The following is a 25603-nucleotide window of genomic DNA, read 5'->3' on the forward strand; positions in this document are numbered from 1 at the left end:
CCTCCCAGCAGGCGCCCGTCTGTCATTGGACAGCACGTGAAAGCAGAGGTGTCCTGGCTCAGAGCTGACTAAACAGGCATCCCTGGGGCGGAAACCCAGGCTGCAGCTTACGTGGGGAAACAGCCAGGAGTGCCTGTGGGGACCTGCCAAGGGCAGAGTCAACGTTCTGACAGAGCTGAGATTATCCAAAAGGACCAGGAGTAAACAGGGAGCCATGAGCAGCCATTGTGGGTCTAAGCACAGACCTCAGCGCAGCAAGGGCAGCGCGGTCAGTCCCCACCGTGACGGGCACTGCAGACTGGTAGAGGTACGTCACCATGCCCTCTCACAGGTGGAGAGGCTGAGGTTGGGGAGGTTGGTGAACATGCCCAGGAATGCACGGCTAGGAAGGGGGACCCCCTACTGCAGCCCCATTTCTGCTGGATGCCAGTGTCTTAGGCAGATGCAGGGAAACTCATAACCCACCTACCAAGGAGGTGTTGGAGCACTAAAGAAGGAAAGGGCACCAGTGAAGGAGGAATCTGCCCCATCTTTACTCCCAGGAAGATTATACAGAAGGAGGCAGAGAGCTCCGTAGGACGTGGAAAAGGACTAAGCCAGTGGAGGAACCGCGGGCCTCTGATCGAGAGTTTAGAAGGTGCTGGGTCCCTGGTCGGGGGAGTCATTTTTGTCCTTTTTAATCTTACAAGTAATGCTTGGGTGCACTTTACCATGGTTTAGATAATACATTGGACAGCCTGAACCCATGCACACCACATCTTGTCCCATGCCTCCATGCCTATGGCAAAATTTCATTTATAAATAGGCACAGGAAGAGAGCCACAACAGTAACAAATACTAAAATGAAACTATTTTAATAATACGCCAGGACTGATAGACATATACAGTGAATATTTAAATTTTTTTAAATTTATTTCCGTGAAAGACCTATTGCTGTTAATCCCTCTTAAAATAGCCTTCAAACACATTTTTCCCATCATTCTTGCTACTCTCTGAAAAGTTTGTGAGATGCGATGCAAAGCGCAGTGGACACCGCTGCCCAGTGCCACCCAACAGGAAGGCAGGCTCTGGAAACATGAGGTGGGTCCTCCTCCGTGACCTCAGCCCAGGCAGGAGGGGCAGAGCAGCAGGAAGCCCCATCACGGTTGTCAGAAGACACAATGCAACGTTTATGGCTTGTTCACTTCTAGGAATTCCCACTTAAGACTCTCACACTGCAGCTAACCACAGATATCTGCAACCCCAGCGAACAAAGCCAAAGGCAGGCAGACCGTTGTACCAAATCAAAATGTGACAGTCCCTCTTCTGCTCCTCCTCCAGAACCAGCTGTGTCACCTCTCTAAAGAAGCAGGGCCATTTTCAACAAGTTCATCCTCTTCTGTGGATGGATACATGATGGATAGATAGATAGATAGATAGATAGATAGATAGATATTTATGAGAATTTCTTATTTCATTGTCTAAATGAGAACATACATCTGCTATTCTATACCTAGCTTTTTATCAACTAAGAGTCTACTGTTTTGTTGGTGACCATTTTTGATGGTGACTAAACTGTGATGAAAGTCTAAGTTACTTTGTCATTGCTGGGAGAAAATACTGAATATCCACAAGGTAAAGGAGGAAAGGTTTATTCCGGCTCAGCTCGTAGAAGTCTTATAGTCAACTGCGCTGAAGGCAGGGTGGCCTGACAGACGAGAAGCAGCCCATGGCAGGGTGGGCAGGAAGGCTGCTTCCTCCTCTTTCCCTTCCCAATCCACCCAGGCTACAGATCTATTGACTGGGGCCACCCACACCCAGAACTGTGCAAACCCCAACTGTGGACTTACCCAGTAGCACACAGCCATGACCGGTCACTCCCAGCAGCCCTGCTGATGGGTGCTTGAGGCACTGGAGAGACATCCAGACATAAGCTATAACACCTATTAAACTCCTCCTTTTTCTAATTTTTCTCTGTCACAAATGAGGCATGCATTTTTGTGTTCAAATGTGAGTGTTTCTTTGGGCCAGATACCGAGAAGCAGAACGGAATTGAACAGTAGTGTGTGGGTTTAATTTTGCTGATCCCTCCCCAGGTGTCTGCCCACAGGGCTTCAGTAATTTATGCTCCCTTCGGCATGTGACAGTGCCCGTTTCTCCATATCCTCCCTTGCATGTGCTAATATCAGCCATTTTCATTTTTGCCAGTTGGAGAACAAAAATATGGTATTTCGTGATTGTTTTAATTTGCACTTCTCTAACAGCTGGTGAGACTGAGTGCTTTTTTTCACATGTGTGTCTCATATTCTTTGCCAATTGGTTAGTTGGAATTTCTCTTTTTGATTTGTAGTTGTGTGTGTCCTTGGATATTGAGCCTTTGCCTATGGGGGATGTAGCAGGTGTTTCTTGCAGTCTGTCTCTTCCTTTAATTTTCTCTTAAGGTGTCTGGAAGAATCCTAGAGCAGTCGCTTTTCTCTGTTTTTCAAAAGACACCTCGCATAAATGGCTCATCTTTATTCGAAGGTGGTCTGAATTTGTAATTATTGAACCTTCTTCATTACAATACAACTCCAAGGAAAATAACCAAAGTAACTTTAGTGACACTGCACCGACTGTCACTAAAACACAACGGTTATAAGTGGAGGTCGTGAGCCCTGTTCACTCACTTACTGGCCAATAGCTATCATGAATACATGCCTCTGCTACAAATTAAGCCTTTTGCCAGACCACAGTTGGAAGATTTTACTGCTGAAGATGTAAATTTTATAATGAGGTAAACAATGATTCTATGAATCTTTATTGAAGACATCGTTAATGATGCTTGAATATTTTAAAAATTTAATTGTTCTGCAAAACAACTTATTAACACATGTGGAGATGATGCAAAAGTCCAGAAAACCTCCTAATAAACTGCCAGCGGCACATAGCGACTCAGTGGCAGACACTAGGGTCCCTTTTGTTGGAAGGCAAAAAAAAAAAAAAACTAAGGAATGATTATTTAGATGTGGATAATGTACCAAATAAACTTAATACAGACAGTCATCAAAGAGACGTTTACTAACTGCCTGCACCCGCAGCGGAAAGCACGGCCAGCTCCTGCTGGAAGGTTGGGAAATGACGCGTTCCCTGAAGTAAGAATAGAATGCATAAAGGGAAGCGTTGTCAAGGGTTCCGGTCACCTCGTCGCATGAGGTAACAAGAACAAAGCTTTACTGAAGGAAGGGACGTCACGCCCGGTGGAAGGACTCCAGCCCCCGCCCACAGGACAGCTCAGCTGAAGAAAGCCCTGGGCCGTGAGCCACTCTCTTGGCAGGACTGACCCTCCCTGGGCCATCTGCCACAAGCCAGTGATAACGTGGCCGGTCATGACGGGGACCCCTTCCGGGAAGTGTGGCATGCGGGGGTCTCAGCATTGTGCAAACATCGTAGCAAACACTGGACGCAAACTAGGAGAGCCATGGAGTCACCAGGCCGCGTACTCTTACAGGTCCACGGTGGGACGTGCAGTGCCTCACTGAGCCACACACGTAACTACACCTCGGTGGTGCTGTCAGTGGGAAGGCCGTAGAGGAGGGACTTCAGGGTCAGGTTAGACCCAAAGCGTTATCAAACAACGAAGTTCAACCGCTAAAGAGTCCACGAACAGTGGCTCCAGAGGAGGGAACACCATTGACTGGTGGTGAGGAGAACAGCAGCTTCGGCCACAGTCTACTGGCTAGAAATTGATTGCTTACAAAGTACAATTCTGGGGATCGAACAGTGGGAAGACGAGTATCCCCAAGCCAGGCAAGTCTGTCTCCTGCTCGCCCAGCTTAGAAACCTCTGAGGCCTACACAGCACCAGACAAAAGTGATCCTCTCTTTAGTGTGGCGTTCCAGACCTGAGGGTCGTCTTAGTCCCTCTCCACACAATAGGATTTTACTAGGGTCCCCACAGCCTGTGGTGCCTGCCCCACACTTCCTACGCTGCTGCAGGGTTTACTCAGGCACAGAACAATCAGTACACCAGGCCAAAGCCCGGGCCTGAGGAAGATGCCCGGTTTGCACTGTACTAGAATGAGACCTTGAAAACGGTGTATAAGCCGGCTTTCCCGTTGCTAGGACAAAATATCTGACCCCTGGAGCTTAAAGGAGGAGAAGTTTATTCCAGCTCACAGTTCCAGAGGTTTCAGTCATGGTCAGCTGTTCCCAAGTAGGAACAGCATGGCAGATGCTGTCCACTTCAGGGCATCTGGGAAGGAGAGGAGCCCCAGAGAGAAGGGTCCACAAACCAGAGATGTCTCCAAGGGCCCACCTCCACGGCCCACCCAGCACGCCCAGCAGTGTGTTTTGCAAATCCCCTGGGCACTTCTCAGGTCAGTCAAATTGACAGTGAAGATTAACCATCGTGAATAGCTGGAACCCTTCCTGCCCTCTGTTGATGTCCACCTCTACTGACCTCGGTCAGAGGAATAGGTGGCCTCATAGTGACATCGTATCACTGTGCCAAGTGGAGGCTGATATCCCCCAACAAACAGTGGGAGCTGTTTATGTTATAGCTCCAATTCCAGGGTGTCCATCCACAAGGGAAACTGAGACACCGAGATAGAGAGAGACCTCAGCATGTAACGGGTGAGCTTGAGTTTAGGCACTCTGGTTTCTATTAAAATACGGTCAGGGCAAAGTTAGGGGCTGCTACAGCCACCACCATCTGCCAAACTGAAAACCAAACCAGACCCCCCAAACAGCAGCCAGGCCTCTAAGAAACCAGGCAGCAGCCCCTCAAGAATATTTCATTTCCTCTGCTCCTCTCTTTGCCAGCTGAGGTGCCAAAGAATCAGCTCTGTTTTTAAGAGACCATATTAACTGCGGGTGGCAATGATATTTTTCAGACAAGGAAGATAAAGAACAAGAAAGGAAGGACAGGGCTTGCCATGTATGCACATGAGCACAAGGTCACACACAAGTGCGTTCCACGCCCATGGAGAATACGCGCAGACCACCCAAGGGATGTGCACGGGGCAGCTGGTGCAGGGGGACTGGCAGCCAGGGATGCTGGGGCAGTGTATGCACTCCCCCTCCCCCTCCTTCAGCCCTCCTCCTCCCATCAGAGTGAGGGCCAGGGGCGTCTCCTCCTCTGCCCCCAGCCCCAGCGGGATGATCTCTCGCCCACGGCAGTCACCGGCTTGCTTTCGCCCCTTTACTGACTGCCTTCCCTCCAGGCTCCACTTCCCCCACGATCACCTCTGTCCTCAGGGAGCATCTCCCAGACAAACTCCCCGCGCCTGCTACTTGGGGAGAAGCCACACTACAACAGAGGGTGGGCAGATTCTGTGCCCCGAGAGACAATGCAGACGTGCGGGCAGCACAACAACCCGAGCTCCAGACAGTGCGGCTGAACCAGAGAGACTTAGTGTGCTGGGAAACTGCAGGGAGGGCTCCAGCCCCCTGACAGCTTCCCAGAAGCCACCAACCTCCACAAAGTGTCACTCCATTAAGATCTGGAGTAGAGGCTGGGCGTGGGGGCATACACCTGTGATCCCAGCATTTGGGAGGCTGAGGCAGGAGGATCGCCATGAGTTCAAGGCTACACAGTGAACTCAAGGCCAACCTGAACTACACACCAAACCCTGTCCCAAAAACAGAAAAAGAGAGGGAGAGAGAATCAGGGTTGTTCTGCCCACCACCTACCTAATTCTTTTCTCACTGTGCATGCAAGGCCTCGGGTCACCTTCCTGCCACCCCTCATATTATTACCATAGCTGGTGATTTCCTAAGAGCCAGGTTGAAAAAAAAAACTCCCCTAAACACCCCCACGTTGCTACAATAACAACCCGCAAAGGATTGTTGACATTAGTCTGCTGACATGTAATCAATCCATGGAAAACAGATTCCTGCAATTTCTGCGGTACAGAAAATCATTACATCAAGCGGGTTGTCTCCAGCAGATGATGTCAGGGGCCCAGAGCGAGGTTCTCCAGAAATGACAGGTCACGCATGCCACGTCTGCTTGACACCTTGACCTTGAAGAAAGAAGTCACAAACGCTCATCGCCGTGGAGAAGCCTGCCTGCTGCCCACCGTGGTCAGCTCGGAATCCTCTTCTGTGTCCAGGCTTCTCCCCCACCCCAGCCTGCTCCCCTCTCCTCACCATGTGCTCCCGACTTCCCGAACAAGAGCTATTTCGGGCTGAGGCCCTTTGGGATAAAGAGCGATCCTCGGATTCCTCTGCTAATTCCTTGGCCACTACCTTGCCCTCCCGATACTGACCAAATCAGGATCAGGTGTGTTTGCTTTGGACCCCATGAGGCCTGGCCAGCATGGCCAGTGCGGAGCTGTCTGCAAAATATTAGCTTTTGATATTTTTTAAGAAGGATAAAAAAAGAATTAAGCAGATTTCATTTCTTTAGCATTTTGCGAGCTAGGGTTGGCATCCGTCGGGAACATAACCGTCAGTCCCTCGGTGTCCTTTTCCAGTTTGCATGGCCTTCTCGCCTCTCACCCACCCTTCAGTGCCACCCCTTCTTCTTGGAGGGGTGACAGCAGTAAAGGAAATTTCTCCCAATGAGTCCCACGTGTCCCAGGCCCGTGACAGCCAAACAGAGCTGTCACTCCTTTCTATTCTTGGATTATTGTGAGCAAATTCCCGCTGCAAATTAATCCACGCCTCTCCAAACAAGCCCCTGTCCTGCCCCTGAAGGGATGGAGAGCCCACTGCTTGCAAGCCCTCTGCCTTCCTCACCTTCCTGCCTGCCTCAGAGGTGACATCTGCTGGGGACACTGTGCTCCCAGGTGCTGTTACTGGTGGCTACTGCCAGCCTTAGGGACCCAGTACCCCAGGTTACCACGTCTGACTCCCTGGAAGCCCAGGGTGCTGGAAATCCTCCTGCAAACACAGCTGAAGCTGCCTCTGGAAGTGGGGCTCTTGGGGGGCTCCAGGTTCTGGCTCCTCTCCTGGGGCCCAGGTGCCCTCTACCAGGCAGACTTCAGGCTGCAGCCGGCTGTGATAGTGTCTGGATGCAGAGCCCTCACAAGAGAGCTCAGAGCAGTTGATTGCAAATCCAGACGGCTCCAGCCGAAATGACACGAGCAGGCCCATAATCAAAGAGGCGCTGCCCTCCATGGACAGCAACATGGCCCACGCGTCCTGGAAATGGGCGTTTGCACCTGAACGTGCTGTTGGCCTGTTGAGACGAGGTGTCTCTTGTCGCAGGATCAGCCCAGCTCTGAAATACTAGCACTGCCTTTCCAATCGCCCTGATCACTACTCCATACCTGCTTAAGGATTTCTGTCCACGGCAAGGTGAAGACAGAGTTAGGTCCGCACGCCCACCCAGCAGTGAGTGCTCCCGAGGTGCCGGAGCGGTTCTCCAGCAAGAACGCTCACCCGCACCATCTGCACTAGGTTGGAGGGGCCAACAGACCTCAGCTGCTCAGGTTAGGCCTTGGGGCTGGAGACCCAGGGGACCCCAGAGCTCTTCTCTTTTCTCCAGCCTTTCACCTGATTGGATGAGGTCCACCCACACCAGAGAGGGAACCCGAAGTCTGCAGACTGGACCATCCGGGCACCACAGTCCAGCCACGCTGACCTGTAAAATTAACCATCGAAACACTGGAGCATGAACCCTGCTGTTCAGGCTGAGGACAACCGTCATGTGTGTTTAACAGGAAATCTTATCTAGCTGGGTGAGCACGGAGCTCGGCTGAAGAAACACTCAGGCTGCTTCTGAACACCGAACGCTGAGCGGAACCCCTAGGCGTTGTCTTGAAGGAGTTGCTGTTTCATCCTCTGTTTCATCCTTGGGTTATCTCATTGGCACAGTTTCCTCGATCTCCACCTTACGCCCTACAGACCGAACAGAGTCCATTAAAGTGATCAGATTACTTCAGACAGAGCAATATCCCGACCCTCCCATAGGAGGCGGAGCTACTCCTAATTCTGGAAAATATTCAACTTCTCAAGGTCAAAGAGGTAAAGTTCTGGGCTCCTGGCTCCTGTGCAGCACCTTCCGTGAGTGACAGGAAAGCCACTTCCTCTGCTATGAAGACCACAGACAAGTGGGGTGCCCTGGGACACGCACAGCTTCTCACGCAGAGATACACTGTCCATCCGTCCCCCACCATGGCAGGACTGGGCATCCCCATGGTGGGAAGAGCCACAGTGAAAGATAAATCTCTCCAGAAGGACAAGATTGCATTTGCAAGGAAACGCAGCACAGTCCTAACAAACATCCACATATTCACCAGAACAAAACCCTACAGAACCAGCACGGTCCTGGGGTGCAGCTCGGTGGCAAAGCGCCTTCTTCTGAGGCCCTGGCTTCAATCCCCAGAGCTGCAAAAGCGTAAAAGCAAAAAAAGAACCCCTGTATCATGTAAGTCCTCATCAAGTTGCAAAATGGGTTCTGTGTCTTCCACTTCCACCTCTCTCCTTCTCGGCTATGGAAAGCGTTTTAGGATCTCTCAGCACAAAGCTTGTAAGTTATGGACGCTGTTACACTTTGAGGCAATTCCTTCTGTTTTAATCTCCCCGTGTTCACGGCATCCTGATGCTACGCCTTAGAGGGGTAGACTATGTGCAGATGTGTGTGCCCCCCCCCCGGCCCCTCTGACACGTGCTCCTACACCCTGCTTCCCCTCCTCACCCTCTCGGTGGCCTGAGAAGTGTCCTTGTGAGGCAGTGTGAGCCTCTCCCCCACTGTCATCCTCTGTCTGGAAACCTCCCCACGCACACACCTTCTGGATCTGAAGTCTTTAAGAAACAGAGCCACCGATACTGGAATTTCATGGAGACAGAACTCCAGTTGAGGGGAGGAAGAAAAACAGCAGGATGAGGGAATCATCACAGGCTCTGAACACAGGACCATTACCACCAGCGTTTCAAGCCAGCTTATTAAAACACCATTTTCAGCCAACTACAGGGATCAATCATAGCGGACTGTAGAGAAACACAGGCCCCATTGCTGACAAGCCAATGGGAAACCAGGAAGCTGCACGGGCTTAGCAAGTGTGAACCGCGTTTGCTAGAAGTTGGAACTGGGGTCAGTGACCACCTGAAGGCCATGGCTGCCTTGTGCAGCCCTGATTTGGACAGTTAGGAGGACACGTGACCGTCCCCTCCCCGAGCGGGGCAGCAGAGCGAAGTCTCCAGGCCCGGGAGAACTCGTGCACTTCCTCCGGAAAGATGCTTCCTGGGAGAGAACAGGGAAGCCACGCAGACGCCGGTTTCAGCACAGTCAAGGCCTCCGAAGCAGCCGCAGTGGGTTTGGGACACTGTCGCCGCCGCGGCAGCCGCCACCACCTTCCCTGTGCACCACGATGTGCCCGGCACTGTGCTGGACGCCGCGTTTACATTTGACCTCGTTCCTGCAGCGCAGTGCAAGCTGGGCATCTTCAGTGAGGAAACTGAGGCTCCGAAGGAATATGTAGCCAGGGTCACAGGGTCGTGGTCGTCAGTGTCCGTGACCAGTGCCCACCCACCTACGCCCAAAGCCCACATCCTTCCCACCTCCCGAGGCCCAGGTTCCCCTGGCAGTTTCTCCTGCCACTGCCCCTGCTGTTGAAGGCTGCCCCCAGGGTCACCACCAGGGGCTCCCGAGCTGCACATCTCCCCACCCCGACCCCCAACAACACACTGGGTGGCTGCAAAGACATAGTTCAGGGACTCACACCGGTCAGACAGAGGGAGACGAGGCGCTGGCGCCTGGACGCCACCCCCGTTTCCATTCACTCTGGCCTCGAACTTCCAAACTCCCCTAGGGGTTTCTCCTAACCCCCTACCCCTTGGTGAGGACCAGCACACACACACACACACACACACACACACACACACACACACACACACTAACAAGCCTAAATCAGAATATGTTTCTTCCCAGTAAGTTGTAGATTTTTTGTTTTTGTTTTTGTTTTTTTAAGTGTTAACTGATTTAAAATAATGCATAATTTTACCTTGGAATGAAAGAGTCCCTTATGTGTACCGAAGAGCGACGTTAAACTGGCTCTTTCCATGTTTTGATACCCATCTGTAAAAATGATATACGTGTCAGAGCCAAACAGTGAGGCTCGTGGGTCCATTTCATCCCCGTCAGTGAACCCTGCCCTCTGCCTGGAATGCAGGAGCCGGAGTGTTCTCAGGCACCCCGACAGCATCCCCCACCACCTCCAGGGACACGGGCTTCACAGGGAAGAAGACTGAGGACCTGGGCTCCTCCTCCAGGGCAGGCCTTTCCAGCTGGTTCTCCCCCTTCCGGCTGAGATAAGAACCTCCCAGCTCCAAAGCCACTTCTTTTGAATGGGTTCCAACAGAAGCACCAGCCCCGAGCTCCCTGAGATGGTTAGGATTTAAAAATTCATGCGGCCCTGAGCTGAAAAGTTCCTTCTGCTCACCCACTGACATCTCCACGTTTGCTGGAGCTCTTAACAAACTTACTTCTTGGCCCAGTTCTCTGGATGCGTGCGTGGCATGTGATCATACACTGAACAAGTGACATCAGTCACCCTGAAGCTTAATGAAGCATCTACACTAGCCAAACGCCTGCATTTCAGACAGAGCGTGCTAATCTTGTGTGATTATTAGGATTCCTCGGTAGTCTGGGTGACTATCCCATAGGGAAAGAAACCCACTCTCCCAGACACGGTATAATTTGGTCATTTTTTAGAGATGAGAGGATTCCCCAGAAATGTGAGCATGGCGTTCCATCCCGATGATAAGGAAGCAGCCGTCTTGGAAGCCTGGCTTCCATCTGCCGTCCGTACCCGAGCTGCAGGGCTCACCAATTCCCAGGCACGGCCTCCCCGGATGACAGGGCTGGGGTGACGAGCAGCTCTGGGGAAATCCCGTGGGAGGAAATTGGGAAGCAGCAATGATGTTTTTCTGAAATTATTGATTTTTTTTTTTGTTAGAACGAGCTGCTTTTTTTCCCTCTCTCTGTGAGTTAATTACGTTATCAGATCCGATGTTTAGCATACTAACTGGAAGCAGAAGCTTGAATGCTGGAGAATTGAAATGTCATTTTGGAATGTCATTTTGGCTTAAAAACATTTGCCCATGATGGATGGAAGGGGGAGGAGGTAAAGGGATGAAAAAAAATGGAGGGGAAAAAGAAAACCAGAAACACAATTTTAAAAAATTTAACCCAAACTGGGTGTGGTGGCACTGCCTGTAGTTTCAGCGACTAGGATGGCTGAGGGGGGAAGAGTGGGCCCAGACAACATAGCAAGACCCCCTCTCAAAAAAACAAACAGCTGGGTGTGGTGGCTCATGCCTGTAATTCTAGCACTTGGGAGGCTGAGGCAGGAGGATTGCTTCAAGTCTGAGGCCAGCCTGGGCTACATAGTGAGTGCAAAGCCAGCCTGAATTACTTGGTGAGACCCTGTCTTAAAAAGACCACAAAAAAAAAAAAAAATGCCCAGCATTTGATCCACTCCTGGGCTCCTCTGTGTCCTGCGGCTGGATCTTTCTCTTCTGTGAGCCTGGGAAGAGCCTGCCTTCCTGACCGCCAGAGGGCGGAAGCTTCTCAGAGCCCCTCAGCACCCACCCCAGGCCCACAGAAGTCCCAGGAGGACGCTGCCCTCCTGCTCGCTCTGCTCTCCACCCTCACCCCTTCCCAATCAGGCTAGGGGTGAGTAGCAGAGCTCCGCCTGTGCCCTGATGCTGATGCCGTCCCAGGGCCCAGTGAGGGATGACCCCGCAGGTGTGGCAGGTGCCCACGCTTGGCTTCCAGTGTGCAGTGCTGACATCACAATCTCCTCCCAAGGAGACGGTAGAAATAGAATTTCTCTCTATTAATACCTTCAAATGCATACAGCATGAGTCATACACACGCAGAGGTACAGTGTCCTCTTGGGTCTCTGTGGCTCCCTCCTCTCCCACCCCACCATCTCCTGCCCCATCCCCACCCTCAGCGCCCTGCGTAAGGTCTCTGGCAGCCTCTGAGTGCATGATATGGGCGTACACACAAGAGGGGCCCACACACTCCTGAATTATGCACACACACATACGCGTGAGGCTCTAGCCAATGTTTGACTGAACGATAGATTATTTATACCCCCATCCAATTCTTTGCTTTTTTCTTCTCTCCTGCTTTCTGTTGAATTATTAAAGCTTTGTATCCCTCCCTGCCACCACCACCCCGCCTCGACCTTTTTTCTAGCCTTCTATTGCATGTCTCTTTATTCTTGCAGAACTGTAACAGTGCCTGCAGACATCCAAACACAGCGGCCTCCCAGCCACATCCAAGGCCACTCTATGCTCCACCTCGTGACGGCTCTGAGTTTTAGTTCACTGGCGCAGGCGCGCACACGGAGGTTTGCATGGCAGTGACTATTCCTATTTTATGTCGCCTGTGGTTTTCTCATCTCCCGTCTTTCTCTGTGCTCAGTTTCCCTCCTGCCCTCCATGACAGCGGCTCGGCACTCTGCAGCGCTTCCCTGTGACCTAATTCAGTCCTCACACACAGACAGGGTTATGGGTTTGTTGGTTTATTTCCGGATGAGGAAACCCAGGCACGCTGCCACCTAGTGCCCGCCCAGCCCTGCAGCAGAGCCTGAGCTGGGTCCTCAGAGAGGGCAGATCTGGTGCCAGGTGTCCTGGGTCCTCAGGTCCCCACCGCGCCCTCCTCTCACCTGCGGGTTTGGTGCTGAGGGCAGTGCAGGGTGACTGTCACCCTCTGATGTCTCCGCCTCCTGACGGTGCCAGCGAGGGCCCGGCTGTCACCACAGCTGCCTGCGGCAGTTCCCTGGGAGCTGTGATCTATGCAGGAGCAGATTTATTTCTGCTTATTCTGCTCCATACTCAGCGTGCCCTTCCGGCTGAGGGGGGCTGTGTTTTCTTCCAGTCCTGGAAAACCCCAGTGAGTCTCTCCCTTTGCTCACTGTCCTGTTCTGTCCTCCTCGGACCCTGCCAGGCGGACAAGGAGCCCCCAGTCCCCTCACTGTGGCTTCCCCTTGCTCGGTCCCATTCCGCCTCTTCAGTTTCTCTGCTGCCCTCCCCAGCTCCACACCGGCTTCCAGCTCGTGCATCCTCTTGAATGTGTCTCTTCTCCGTCTTATTCCCTCCACTGCTTTTTTTGTTTCAGTGACTATTCTTCATTTTAAAATTCCTGGGGCCGGGGATTTAGCTCAGCGGCATAAGTGCCTGCCTTGCAAGTGTGCAGTCGTGAGTTCGATCCCTGGTACAGAAAAAGAGAAAAATGGCATGTCATTTTAAAATTCCTTTACTCTCCGTTCTTATTTTATTTATATCCACTTGTTGTGGGATTTCATATTTCTTTTTAATAAGAAAGACCGCGCCATCATGAATCTCCGCGTCACCACAACGTAGCTGGCAGCTTTGGGAGCACAGCCTGGCACAGGCAGCGTGAAACGCAGCACTCGGGTTAAGCATGCAGGTCTGCTGCCACACAGCGGGGAGATCCTGCCTAGGTTTCTCAGGCTCCTTCTTCAAGGTCATCGGCTCTGTGTGTTAGCGGCAGTGGGGGGCAACTCAGCGGTTCAGTCATCAGGAAATGGAGTAAAATATTGAGATGTACAAAAGCCAGGGGTGGGAGCACACCATGTTATCCCAGCACTCGGGAGGCTGAGGCAGGAGGACTGTTGTGAGTTCAAGACCAGCCTGGGCTACAAAGTGAACTCAAGGTCAGCCTGAACTGCATAGAGACCCTGTCTCAAAAAGACAAAAAAAAAAAATTAGATGTACAAAATATTGGAATGTATGTAATGTTAGGAATTGGGAACTAGATACATGTCCAGAGCAAACTTTAACACGAATTGTAAAAACACGTACGCTAAAAGGATAGACATCTTAGACACTATTAGAATGGTGTATATGTATGTATACATTTATGATTATATAAGTCATATGAACATACGTGCATATATACATGGCACATATTACATGTGTGTATGCATGTGTGGGCGTATCTGTGCTTTGTATACATATGTGCATAGTCACATCCCCATCCCTGGGACAAAATGCCAGAAACCTGCCATTTAAAAGAGGAGAGGTTTATTGGGCTCCCAGTTTCAGTGGGATCAGTCTGTGGTCAGCCAGCTCCACGGCAGAAACAGCATCGTTAAAGGGCCTCACGGAGAACAGCTGTTTCATTCCATGGAGCAGAGACAGAAGGGAGGAGTCGGGGACAGAATTACAGCCTCCAGAACATGGAGCCAGTGATATACTCTCCCCAGTGCACCTCCTAACAGCAGACCCCAATTCCTGTTCAGCTACTGATAAAACATAGTTGATAAATCAACTGATAAGCATAGTACCCCGTGACCCAATCATATGAGATTTTGTGGGGATATTTTAGATCCAAACCATAACATTCTGCCCCGCCTTAACCCCAAAAGGCTCCATCATCTCATTATGCAAAATGCTTTTAGTCATCTGTAAGCATTTACCAAAGTCTTAACATTCCCAGCATTGCTAAAAAGCCCAAGCCTGAAGTCCCCTCTGAGACTCAAGACAAACTCCTCGCTGTGAGCACCTATAAAATCAAGACATAAAGTACTCCAGCGTACAATGGCAAACATTCTTATTTCCAAAGGGGGGAATATGGAGAATAGGAAGGATCTGGACCAAAACCCAACGGGGTAAACACTGAACCCTGTAGTTCCACATTCAGAACCTGGGGCAAAGTGTGGTAAGTGTGAGCTCCACACACAAACGCACAGGAGACGCTTGGCCCAGACGGACTAGGGTAGTGTGCCCTCCATTGAAGACCCCGTCCTCCACATGTCTGTGTCAGTAAATGTTCCCGTCCGCCCTGTCCAGGAACGTGCTTTCACTGTGACTCCTTCACGTTCCAGCTGTGGGCTTGCCTGTCCTTCCTTTTAGCAGACATTTTTTCATCTGTGTTGGCATTTGGGTTAGGGACCCAGTTTCCGCAAAGCGTATCTCATTTCTTCCTCTTTGTGCTCACTCCGCTCTGACTGGCAGCATCTCTAAACCTCCAGTCCAGGCCTACCTCTAAGGAAGACACTATGGGGAGGCTGCTCCATGGGAGTCCTGGGGACACAGCTGATCTTATCACAGCATCAGAGAGGCCACCTGGCTTAGCAACTGGAGGCAGGCAGGGTCCGTGCCTCTCCCCCTCCTTGGGTGACCCCACAGCCCCAAGCAGACCCTGGAGCACCCCTCCCCAGTCCCCTTCTACTCACAGGTTAGTGTGGGGAGAATCCCCCCACCGCAGCTTCCGACCACAGCCTGGCTCTCACCATGTCTGCATGGTGCACTTCGGGTCACCTTCCTGCGTCCAGAACCAAGGAGCCTTGCAGACTCCAGCCTCTGGCCCAACTCACGCTTCTGCGTTGCTGTCCTACTTCCAGACTTCAGAAATCTGTCTCGTGAGCTAAGCCCGCAAAGTCTTCTCGTTATCCTCTTCCTTATTTTACCCACCACTGCTGATAGGAAGAGGTGGTTTCTGCTTCAGTGGATTTTCACATTATACCAATGAGCCTGAATAAAGCCTGATGAAATATATATTAGCAAGCAGAAGATGGATTGTCTGATTTTGAGCTTTCAAAGGACTTATGTACTCCTCTTGGTTGGAAATCCGTCTAAGGATTACACACTTAATTTATTCCAGGCCCTTTATTTTCACAAACAGCCTTTAGGGAACCTAACATTTTGGTTATCACAGATCCTCTGCATTAGTACAAAGAAGCAGACTCCGAAACCAACACTGAATTCAGAACCGCTCACTAGACCGCCCATGTCAAAGAGGAGGCGCGGGCATTTACTTTGAGTTCCCCGGGATCCTAAAGTTGTGCCATTGAATAGGAAACTAGATTTTACCCGGAACCAGAGCCCCTAGCCGTTGCCTAGGAGCCCGGGACCCAAGACGAATACCACTCACAGGCTGGGCCCCACCCGCGTCTGCCAGGCTGCTGTGCCCTGCTGCCGCAGCCATTCTCCCCTCTCCCCCGACACTCCGCTTCTCCTGAAGCAGCTTCAGTGCACCTCTGATACTGCTGTGTTTCCTGGCTGCCTTCCCCACCTCCAAACGTAACCCCTCCCCAGTGACTTGATGTCAGCAGCGTGGCCTGCAGAGCCTGGCACCCTAATAACATGGCACCCTCTCTGCATCTGAAATGCTGCCTTCATGGCTGAAACTTGTACAGCACATCACAGATGCCTCCGCCCAAGGGTCTGGAGACCTGGGAAAGCGGATGCCACTGCAGTTATATTGTGAGTCTCCATTTTTGAGTGATGGTCTTAAGGCTCTGGGGAGTTCAGTAGCCGGCCCAGCTAAGAGGCAGGAGAGCCGGGGTGGTGGATTAAGAGCTGGCAGGCAGCTTCAGCACCAGCTGAACTGGATCAGCGTAGTGCTGAGTGTGGAGGGCCCACCCGAGGACTGGTACCAGCATAAAAAAGAAGATGTGGAGAAAAAGAGAATCGCTCTGTGGGTTCTCCAAAGTGTTGCTGTCTGGAGCCATTGGTTCTCCTGCAAGAGTTTGTTGTGCTGGCTCGCCTGACGTGATTTGGGTGTTATCATCGGAGGAGCTCGGGACCTTGTCACTGAGGGTGGCTGGGGTTTACTTTGGGGGAGCTCTGGTCATTCTGTTGAGCATCACTTCCTGGCTCCAGAGGGGAAGATGTGTGCTGTTTAATCTCCAGGAGGAGGTTGTCAGGCTGGCTTCCTGGTATGAACTCGGCTGTTCTTATTGGGGGAGCTCAGGACCTTGTTGTCGCTGAAAATGGCTGTGGTACTTTTTGGGGGAGCCCTGGTCCTTATTTTGAGTGTCACTTTTTGGCTCCAGTGTAGAACCCTCAACCTACTGGCACAGCTCCTTCACACTGCTGGCACAGACTTTCTAGCTTCCACCGCTGATCTTTGGGCCTTCCCAGAGCAGATCCATGAAACAGATTTGCATGGGTCATTGTTGTGGGCTCTAGACCTCCAGCTGGACTCATGGGGAGCATTGTTGTGGGCTCTAGGTTTCAGCTGGACTCACTCAGGACATTGCTGTGAGATCCAGGCCCTTGGCTGGATTCTCTAGGTCTTAAGTAGTGTGTGGACAGATTTCCTGCACTTTCTCTGTATTTTACTCCTTGCATGACTATTGTAAATAATACTATAAATCACGTGTCCTGTACATAATTGATTTCCTTGCAACCCCTGACTGCCACAGGGGCTGGCATTTGAACTCATCCCTGGCCACCTCTCCGTGTGTCAGTATCTCCTGGTATAACTAACTGCATGGCAACCCCAAGTGGCTGGTTCTAGCTGCCTCGTGCACTATGCTGAAGACTTAAGCTCAGACTCAGCAGAAAAACAACCCAGGTGTTGTGAGTGGAGCTGTTGCAAACGTATCCCCAACGCCCACATGTGACTGGCTTGCTCTTCAGCTGGTGTGGGCAGGTGGGACCTGGTAGGGAGTCCCTAGGTTCTCAGACCAAGTGCTCGGAGGGGTGTGGGACCCCAGCCTCTCTCTGCTTCCTGCTAGGCAGTGTGATGCCTTCCATCCACACCCTCACGCTACTGCAGCCAGGAGGCCCTGGCTAGAAGCTGCACCATGCTGTTTGGCCCCCAAAACTGTGAGCCAGAGGAACCTCTTGTCTTTATGAGTTAGCCTTCCTCAAGTGTTTTGTTATAGTAAACATGCTAACAAGATGGTGGAACAAGGTGGGCCATGGGTCTGGCATTTAAAACAAAGAGCTTGCAGACCCCCTGTTGGCTGATCCTGGTACCGTGCTAATCCCTGAGGCTGGGACGGAGTTTCCCATGGGTTTGTCTCTTCCACAGCACTGAGAACATAGCGCCGAACATATAGTAAATGAGTGGGGTGTGTGTAGTGACACAGACGTCACAGATGTCACGGGGCAGCCTGCAGCAGCAAGCTCTTCTCCAGGACAGACAAGCAGCTCTTGGTGCATGATCTCAGCCTGATACACATGTGGAACAGTGTGGAGTTTAGGGAAATGACTGTGTCCCCAAAACTGATTACCAATGCACGGGTCAGCTTTGCCTCCACCTAAGAATACCTGCAGGCTACATGGTGACAGAGAAGCCATACGCCCCTTGGGTTGGTGGTCACAGCCACACATCCACCCTGGGGTGGTCCTAGGAGACCCCGATGTCCCTGGCTGCCACCTACTCCACCCACAACTGGATCAAAAAGGGGAGAGAAGGTGTTCTCAGCATGCACTGTTGTAAGGTATGGAAGGGAGAAGTACTAATTACAGGCAGAGCCCTGCCTTCCTCCCCCACCCCGTTCCTCTGGCTTTCACTCCCCAACCTGGGCTCCCCGCTTTCCTCCCAGACTGTCTCCTGCCTCAGGCTGGGAGTTCTCTGTTTCCGTTTCATCTCTTTTCCATACCTCTGCAGAGGATGTGTCCAGGAACCCAGGCCAAAACCAGCAAATTTATCACCGCAGTCATGACAGCGAGCTGCATGCTGAGTGGGTTCCGCAGTCCCCCTCACCGCCATCCGCTGCCAAAGCCTGCAGAGCTGCAAGATGCAGCCGATTAGAGCCCGTTATCTCCGCCGAGGAACGGCTCTGCTGGCCATGCAGCCAGGTCTCAGGCACCAGGCTATTTTGGGAAGTTTGTTTGGAGATATCGCACAAAAAAGAAAAAAAGAAAGAAAAAGCCATATGGTGGGAGATGTTAGTTAATTCACCAAAACTAAGCATTCCAACTTCCGCGAATAACTGCCCTTTATCAGCACACAGCCTGATACAGACCTGCCCTCTGCCTCCCACGGGTATCTCACTGTTCCGAGACTGTTTAGGTCCGCAGTTTGCAAGACTCCCAGTCCTGGTGAAATCCTGTCTCTTGCCATTAGCAAGCTAGGGGCAATGGAGAATCCTCAAACCTCTCCTTCAAAAAGGCTTCCCTACGGGGAAAAGTCTTTCCAATAAGACAGGAAAGCCACTGGCTGTGGGTGAGGTCGTGACAGGGAAGCGTGGGGTCAGGCACGGGGTCAGGCGCGGGGTCAGGGAGCCCAGCTGTGCCTCGGGTCACTGCTGCCCCAAGCGTGCTCTGAGGGAGTGGTCACCATCCGGTCACTTCAGCCAGGCAGTTCCCGGGCATGTGCCCGGCCCTTGGGACCCACTGAACAAGCAGGCAGGGCACCAACGCACCCGGCCCTCCCTCCTTAACGACCTCCTGCAGCAGGGTGTCCTCTAGGCCGAGGGCCTGGGAACACCGCTCCTCCTGTCCCCACTGAAGAGGTTACACATACAGATAAAGCTGAGACTTAGGCCTAAGCAACTGTATTACCCTGATTCTAAGTGGGACAGGGTGGGAACTTTGGGGGGCGCTGAAGAGCCATCAGGGAGCTGGAAACCCAGCAGGGCGTTTTGCAAATTCCTTTCAGCCATGCTGGATGCAGACTGGGGTCTCAGCCCTGCACGAGCCTTAGTTCCAGCTGCTCTGCTCCTCCGATGGGGTCACGTGACGTGGCTGGCCCCGGCCGGCGTCCGCTCATGTTGTCTTGGCTCCAGGCTCCCACTGCAGATCACCGAGCCGGCTCCCACCTCCCAGACTCCCCCAAGGCACTCCCTAAGAGCCCCCACTCAGCCCCACTCAGAATTAGGGGCCATGATTGCTTAGGCTTCACCCTGGCTTCATCTCTGTGCAGAATCCTAGGGGGGACACGTGAAAGGCAGGAGCAGTGCCCCCAGACCCTCACCCCAGCCGATGACAGGCCTGGAACATGAGGCCTCCTGGACCCAGAGGGCACCTGTCTAAGGGGATCTGGAGGCCCGAGCAGGCCCAATGGCCAGAAGTCACAGGAGCAGCTCCTTCTAGGGGGCTCCATCTGTGCACAGCCCGGGTGCCCACATGCTCGGAGGAGAGTGTGGAGAAGGGAGTCTGCACTGGGTGGGGAGAAGCCTGTGCTGTCCCTCCTGGTCATAACGTGCTGGCGCCGTGGGCAGCAATAGGATCTCCCACGTTTGCTTCGTAGTCGGCTCTGCTCTGGGACGCTCAGTCCAGCCCTGTCCACCCTGGAGGTAGAGAATGTACTTCCGGGATGTGAGGACATCCAGCTGTGACATCTGTCACCCCGTCCATCCCAGGGATGACTGGCCAATCCGGCTGGCTAGCCAGTGTCCGCTCCGGCCCTCACTGCTCACGTGCGTCCCTGCTAAGACTGTGAGCTCAGTGGAAAGGGATGACCACGACCACCCACTATGGAGCAGGACCACTTCCTGGGGCCGGGGTGCACGTATAGCCACACTCTCCTGCCAGAACCTCCAAACCAGCTCTGCAGAGTATACTTCCGGGAGGAGAGGTCTGCGCACCCCCAGGGGCTGGTCACACCCTCACATGGGACAGGCAAGCAGATAGCACTGATGTCCTCACAGGCCTCTCTGAGTCCCAGCTGTAAGAACTGGGGGCTGTGGTTCACATTTCTCACACTCAAAGGAGCCTGGAGGTGACCGCACCCCAAGCCATGCCAGGCTAGGAAACCATGCCCTGACTGCCCTACACGTGGTCACGCGGCTCCCGCTAGGCACCCTCGGGAAGGGGCCCCTGCCTGCCAGATTGAGGCCTCTTGGACACAATTTAATTTCCTCAGGGCCCAGGGCCACAGTGAGCTGCTGCATCCCCGTACAGGGACCCAAGCTGCCTTCACGGACTTGACCTCTGCCCCAGACCATGACGGAAATAAATCTCTTCTAAGCCAGATGTGGTAATGCACAGCCACAGTCCCCCCACTCAGAAGCCTGATGCAGGAGGACCGCTGCAAATTCAAGGCTGACCTGGCCAGCCTGAACTACATAACAAGCCCCCATCTCAAAAAAAAAAAAAAAAAAAAAAAAATTTGTTCTTTCATCCATCTGGCAATATTTGCTACACAAAGATCAGCAATTAGCTCGTCCCTCTGCTCCCCACCCCAAGGCTTTCCTTCCCCTCTATATACCTTAGGTCACCTCAGATTTTTCTCATATGACATCACTTCAGGTGCCCAGCCTCTGTTTTCCAAATATATCCCATTTTGCTAATGTGTCTCATGAAGGCAGCGCCCCAGTAAACACCACCATGCTCTCCTCACTGCAGAGGCCCGCGAACTGCCCTCTCCCTACACCCACAGCTCTGTCCATCAGCCGGGAGTTACACGGACCTCACAGCAAATGACCAGCCATTGAGATTATTAGCAATGAAAATGATGGTCATTTTGTAGCTACAACAGTGTCAGATAGCTTCGAGGAAGAAGCAGAGCTAACAGTGACCCTGTAAATTACTAAAAGGCCGCATCCTGCCTCCCACTCGTCCATAGCAGCAGAAAAAACTATTTAACAGAGTGGGTCCCGGCTAAGGTGACAAGTGACTGACTTAAGGCCGGAACCCTTGAACTCTGAGATGGCAGAACCCAAAGGTGAACCATGCTGCACGCTGGGCCCCGGGCACGTGACTCCCTCCATCCCTTCTCCTTAGCCAGCCTCATGCGGCCAAGGCAAGCTCCGCAAGCGCAAGGCCCTGAGTTCAACTCCCGGTGTCTCCCCTCAAGCAGGGTCTTTCTCTGCCCTCTGGATGCTCACAGTAATCCCCTCTGTCTTGGGCAGGTCACCTGAAGGACACCATCACGCAGCGGCACGTGCAGCAGGTGGCCCGAGGTGAGTACCAAGCCCAGCTGCAGGAAGAGGGGCAAAGGGACCTGTGGGAGACACATGGCCTGGCCCCAGGGTCCCCTGGGGAGGCCCCGGCAGGTGGAGGAGGGCGCATTGTTGACTTTCAGCAACAGCAACCCTGGCCTGGGACTAAGGCGTCAGATGAGCGTGCCTTTCTAGGCCGGGCTTGGCACACGTTCTCAGGTGACTCAGTGCCCGGTGCCTTTGGGGCCGCCAAGTCTGGCCCCGTACTCCCTGGGCAGGTCATCAGGGGTCGAGTTATCCCTGAGGACTCCCCCAGGCACCCCAGCTCCCTGATGTGAAAAGTGCTGCTCAGTGCCAAGGACCATTTCCTTGGACCTGGCCGGCGTGGCCCAGCATTCAGGCAGGGGGTGTCTCCCTACCCACCCGGCTCTGCCCCATCCGGTTCATTCCCTTAGCCCTGGGGAATGAACGTTCCCTGGTCTGTTGAAGAGAGGCAGCGTGTTCTCCGTCACCAGTCCCCATCTGAATAATCCCTCCACTCGTCTCCCTCCTGGGCCTCTTCAGAGTCAGCGTGGGCCCTGGCACGGCACTGGCAGGAGGAGGGTCCGCGTCTCCTGTGCCTGAAGCAATCAGCGCACGTCAAAGGCAGGCCCTGGGGCTGGAAGGCTGTTGAGAGCATCTGAAACACTATTTATTTTAAAAGCAGGCTGCATCCCAGTTAGAAACCAAGTGTTAACGTCTCCCAGCTGCCATTTGCGGGTTAATTGCCAGGTTGTCTCCCCTGCAGCACCCTGGGAGGTGGGCTGGTGGGCTCTGGGGCCACTAGGGCCCCTGTGTCCCTGGTACACTGTGCAGATGGGGGAGGACCCCTCTGTGCTTTGGAAGGTTTGTTTGTGGAGTGGTCTCCTGCCCCTCTGTCACCCTGCTTCTGGCAGAGGGGCTGGAGTTGGGACAGGGCACCCAGCAAGACCCATGTGGCGTGGCCTTCTGGGACAGCCTGGCTCTGCCACCGGGCTTCAGAGGCAGGAACAGAGAGCGGCCAGGAGTGACCCCGCTTCCGTGTCTTGCCACGCCCGCCTTTCCCCTCTGTGTTCTGTCCCCTGTCTGTGTCCTCTCCTCTCCACTGCCCTCCACTTTAAGTGTCCTCCCTGTCACTCGATCTCTTTCACCCCACCTAGTGTCCCTAAGTCTCCATCTAGGAGGGGTGAAGAAGATGCTGGGGTCCCGGCAGGAGAGGCAGCCACCTGTTTCCATAGAACACATCTCTGTGTACAGCAGCGTGTGCCTGAGGAAATCCATACAGCATCCACCCCACACCCCAGAGGGGCAGGGGAGCAGGGGTGACAGAAGCAGAAGAGGGCAGTGACTTGGTGCCGGGAGCCACTCGCAGGGGTCCCACAGCAGAAGAGCTGACTGAACATTCCGGGAATTTAGGGAGCCTCGGTTAAACACGGTTGTTATGGAAGGTCTAATTACATAAGCTCGTGTGTAAGTTTTATTTTTTTTAAAGAATGGTAACAAATACTCCACATTCACCACTTCCACTTAATTTGCTGCATTTCACTGTTACCCATATGCGGGGAGTTGGCGGCGTCCTCCACAGCTGCAGGGTAGGACGTGGCATGGTACGTGCTGTGCGCCCCTTCCCCAGGCCCAGCGCCGGCACACCCAGAGCTCCCCATCAGCCCCGGTGGGGGAATGCGCACCCCGGAAACGGGCAAAGGTTACAAATCCAGACTTCCGTGTTCAGAGAGTAGCCGTTGGACATTTGCCACTGGCACACAGCACCCCTTTCCACGCTGGTATGGGGTGTATGTGCGTGTGTGTGTGTGTGTGTGTGTGTGTGTGCGTGTGTGTCACAGGGACTTCCCCTTCCTGCCTGAACATCTAGATCGCGGCTCTTTCCCCACTTACCAGCTGCCCGCAGTACCTGAGGACACGGAGCCTGGGTGCTTTTAAAAACCAGCAGACAGGAAAACAAACGAAGACAGGAGTGGGGCCGGAGGAGCAGGAGGGGATCCCTGAGCTCCCCGGGGGTGACAGTCAGCGCCGGGGTCACCCTGTAATAGACCCTGTGTGACCAGTTCAAGGCGCATCTTCCCCAAGCAGAAGGCACCGATGCACCTGGAGGACCAACGCCCACACTGCCCGGGAAATCACAGAACGGTTCTTTGTAACTAGGCGCCAGGAGGAACCAACAGCCACGCTGTGGCGCTGCAGTCACTGTGTTCGTGCTGCTGTGCTGTGCCCACACGGGATCCCGCCGAGGCCATCAACAAACGCTTCCAGACTGTCTTAACCACGGGCCAGGCGGGACTAAAAGCTCTCTGCGTGCATTTTCTTCTCCAGGCTTGCACGTCCCCATGAAGAAGCCACTGTTCTCCTCACTCTGCTGCTAAGCCCGGAGGGTGCAGGAGCCCCGCCTGGCCTTGTTCGGCCTGCATGCAGCCACTGCTCTGCTCTGCCTGGTGTTTGGAGTCCACACGGGGGCCTTGGTGCAGGGTCTGCCCTCAGAGCCTGCAGTCTAACCAGAATGAGAGGACAGACACACACCCAGATAACACCAGCCTCAAATTCCAGACCTCAACAAGCAGCCTCCCGCTTCCCACAGAGCCCAGGCCATTCAAACCCTCCACCATGCCACCTTCCCGGAACCCCTGGCCCGCGCCATGCTCCTCGGGACCCGGGCACTGCCCGGCCCTGGCCCTGTGGGGTGAGGATTCCTTCCCAAGACGCTCCCCACACTGACGCCCCCACCGTGCTCCCCTGGAAAGCCAGGTGCAGCCGGCTTGGTCTCCAGAGCCCCAGTGGCCAGCGCAAGCGATAAATAGGCCAAGTCAATGGGCAAAGGAATGCGTCCCAGGCGGCTCCCGGCTCACTTGTCCCGCACGAGCACAATGAGACCTTTGAACATAAAATAAAGCGAGTCCGTTTAAAAGCAGAAGGAGTAAGTGCTCCTGGACCCCACAGCTGAGCAAATTACAGACACAGGCCATAAATTCGGTTTGCCCTTGTCTAGCCGCAGAGCGAGAGAGCGAGAGAGAGAGACAGAGACAGTGAGACAGAGAGAGAAACAGAGAGAGAGAGACCCCCACAGTTACAGTTTCCAATTTCTGATGGCAGGAAGCATACTAACTAATTTATCTGCAGAAACAGAATTTCTTCCTGCAGGCCAGAATTTATGGTGTGGATCCTTGTATAAAGGACACTGAGCGACACCATGAGTGACGTCTTTTACCTGAAGTTTTATGAAGACACCAGGATGGTGTCCAGCAAGGTGATTCTCATTTCGGCCTTTCTGGAGAGCTGGAGGCCAGGCTTCAAGCAGAGCTCACCGGACGCGGCCAAGAAAAGACGCTGCAGGCCTACTCTCCCATGGTTCATGGAGCAGGACACATACAGTGGGGGAGTCCAGTCCAGCTGGGCGGCCGTGGTCTTGGTCTCCCTCTCTCTCTGCAGTCAGTGACGGGGTCTTGTTCCCTTCACAAGCAAAGCTCTAACAAGCACTTGTTAAAAGTTAAACGGCATCCCACGGCCCATTAGGCGAGGACATGTGGGGAGAGAGGGACAGGTCGTCAGGCTTGGGAGTGGACCACAAGGAGTGGCCCCTGGGGCTCGGACCTTCTCTTAGAGAAGACAGTGTAGTAGCTGGGGCGTGGTTTGGGGATGATCTGTGTGTGCTGTGTGTGGTAGACACACGTGGTGTGTCTGTGGTATGTCTGTGCGCGTATGTGATATATGTCAGGGAGTGAGTGGAGGGAGGTAGAGGGGAGTGGAGGGGGGTGGAGGGGGTGTGTCGGTGAAGAGCAGCTCTGGGGTGCTGGTGGGAGGCAGCTGGGGGACAGGCTCACCCGATGGGCCAAGCCAGCTCTCTGTGAGCCCAGGACCTGAGCTTCACCTCACCAGCAGCTGAGGCAAGAGGATGATTCTGGCACTGCCCAACTGACTGCCCCGGACACAATGTGCAGCGCCCCAGGCCACCTGCACTGGCACCGTGTCCGCCTCCTCCCCTGGGTGCACATACTTCCGGCCTGGGCCAGGAGAGCACTCACCTCCTCCTGGGCCAGACCTGGCACTGGCCCGGAAGCCCACGTGGAC

The 25603-nt window shown here is 53.4% G+C and overlaps 1 protein-coding gene and 1 long non-coding RNA gene across 4 annotated transcripts in view; one reads left to right on the plus strand and one right to left on the minus strand.

Moving 5' to 3' along the window:
* Kif6 (kinesin family member 6) overlaps positions 1-25603 on the plus strand; it is a 301789-nt gene that overhangs the window by 246150 nt on the left and 30036 nt on the right. For all 3 annotated transcript variants that reach the window (XM_063238936.1, XM_003473663.5, XM_013156868.3), the window contains one exon: positions 21476-21526. In XM_063238936.1, the coding sequence (XP_063095006.1) occupies positions 21476-21526 (51 nt within the window). The remainder of the gene's footprint in view (positions 1-21475; positions 21527-25603) is intronic.
* On the minus strand, positions 528-25258 carry LOC134473697 (uncharacterized). Its single transcript, XR_010044086.1, has 5 exons — positions 24744-25258; positions 12584-13128; positions 9908-9981; positions 1830-1890; positions 528-1378 (listed from the first exon to the last, which is right to left on the minus strand). It is a non-coding gene; the product is annotated as an uncharacterized LOC134473697 (long non-coding RNA).

The sequence above is a fragment of the Cavia porcellus genome, unplaced genomic scaffold, assembly GCF_034190915.1.
Source record: "Cavia porcellus strain 051 isolate PalLab524CR breed Dunkin Hartley unplaced genomic scaffold, mCavPor4.1 scaffold_28, whole genome shotgun sequence".
Lineage (NCBI taxonomy): Eukaryota > Metazoa > Chordata > Mammalia > Rodentia > Caviidae > Cavia > Cavia porcellus.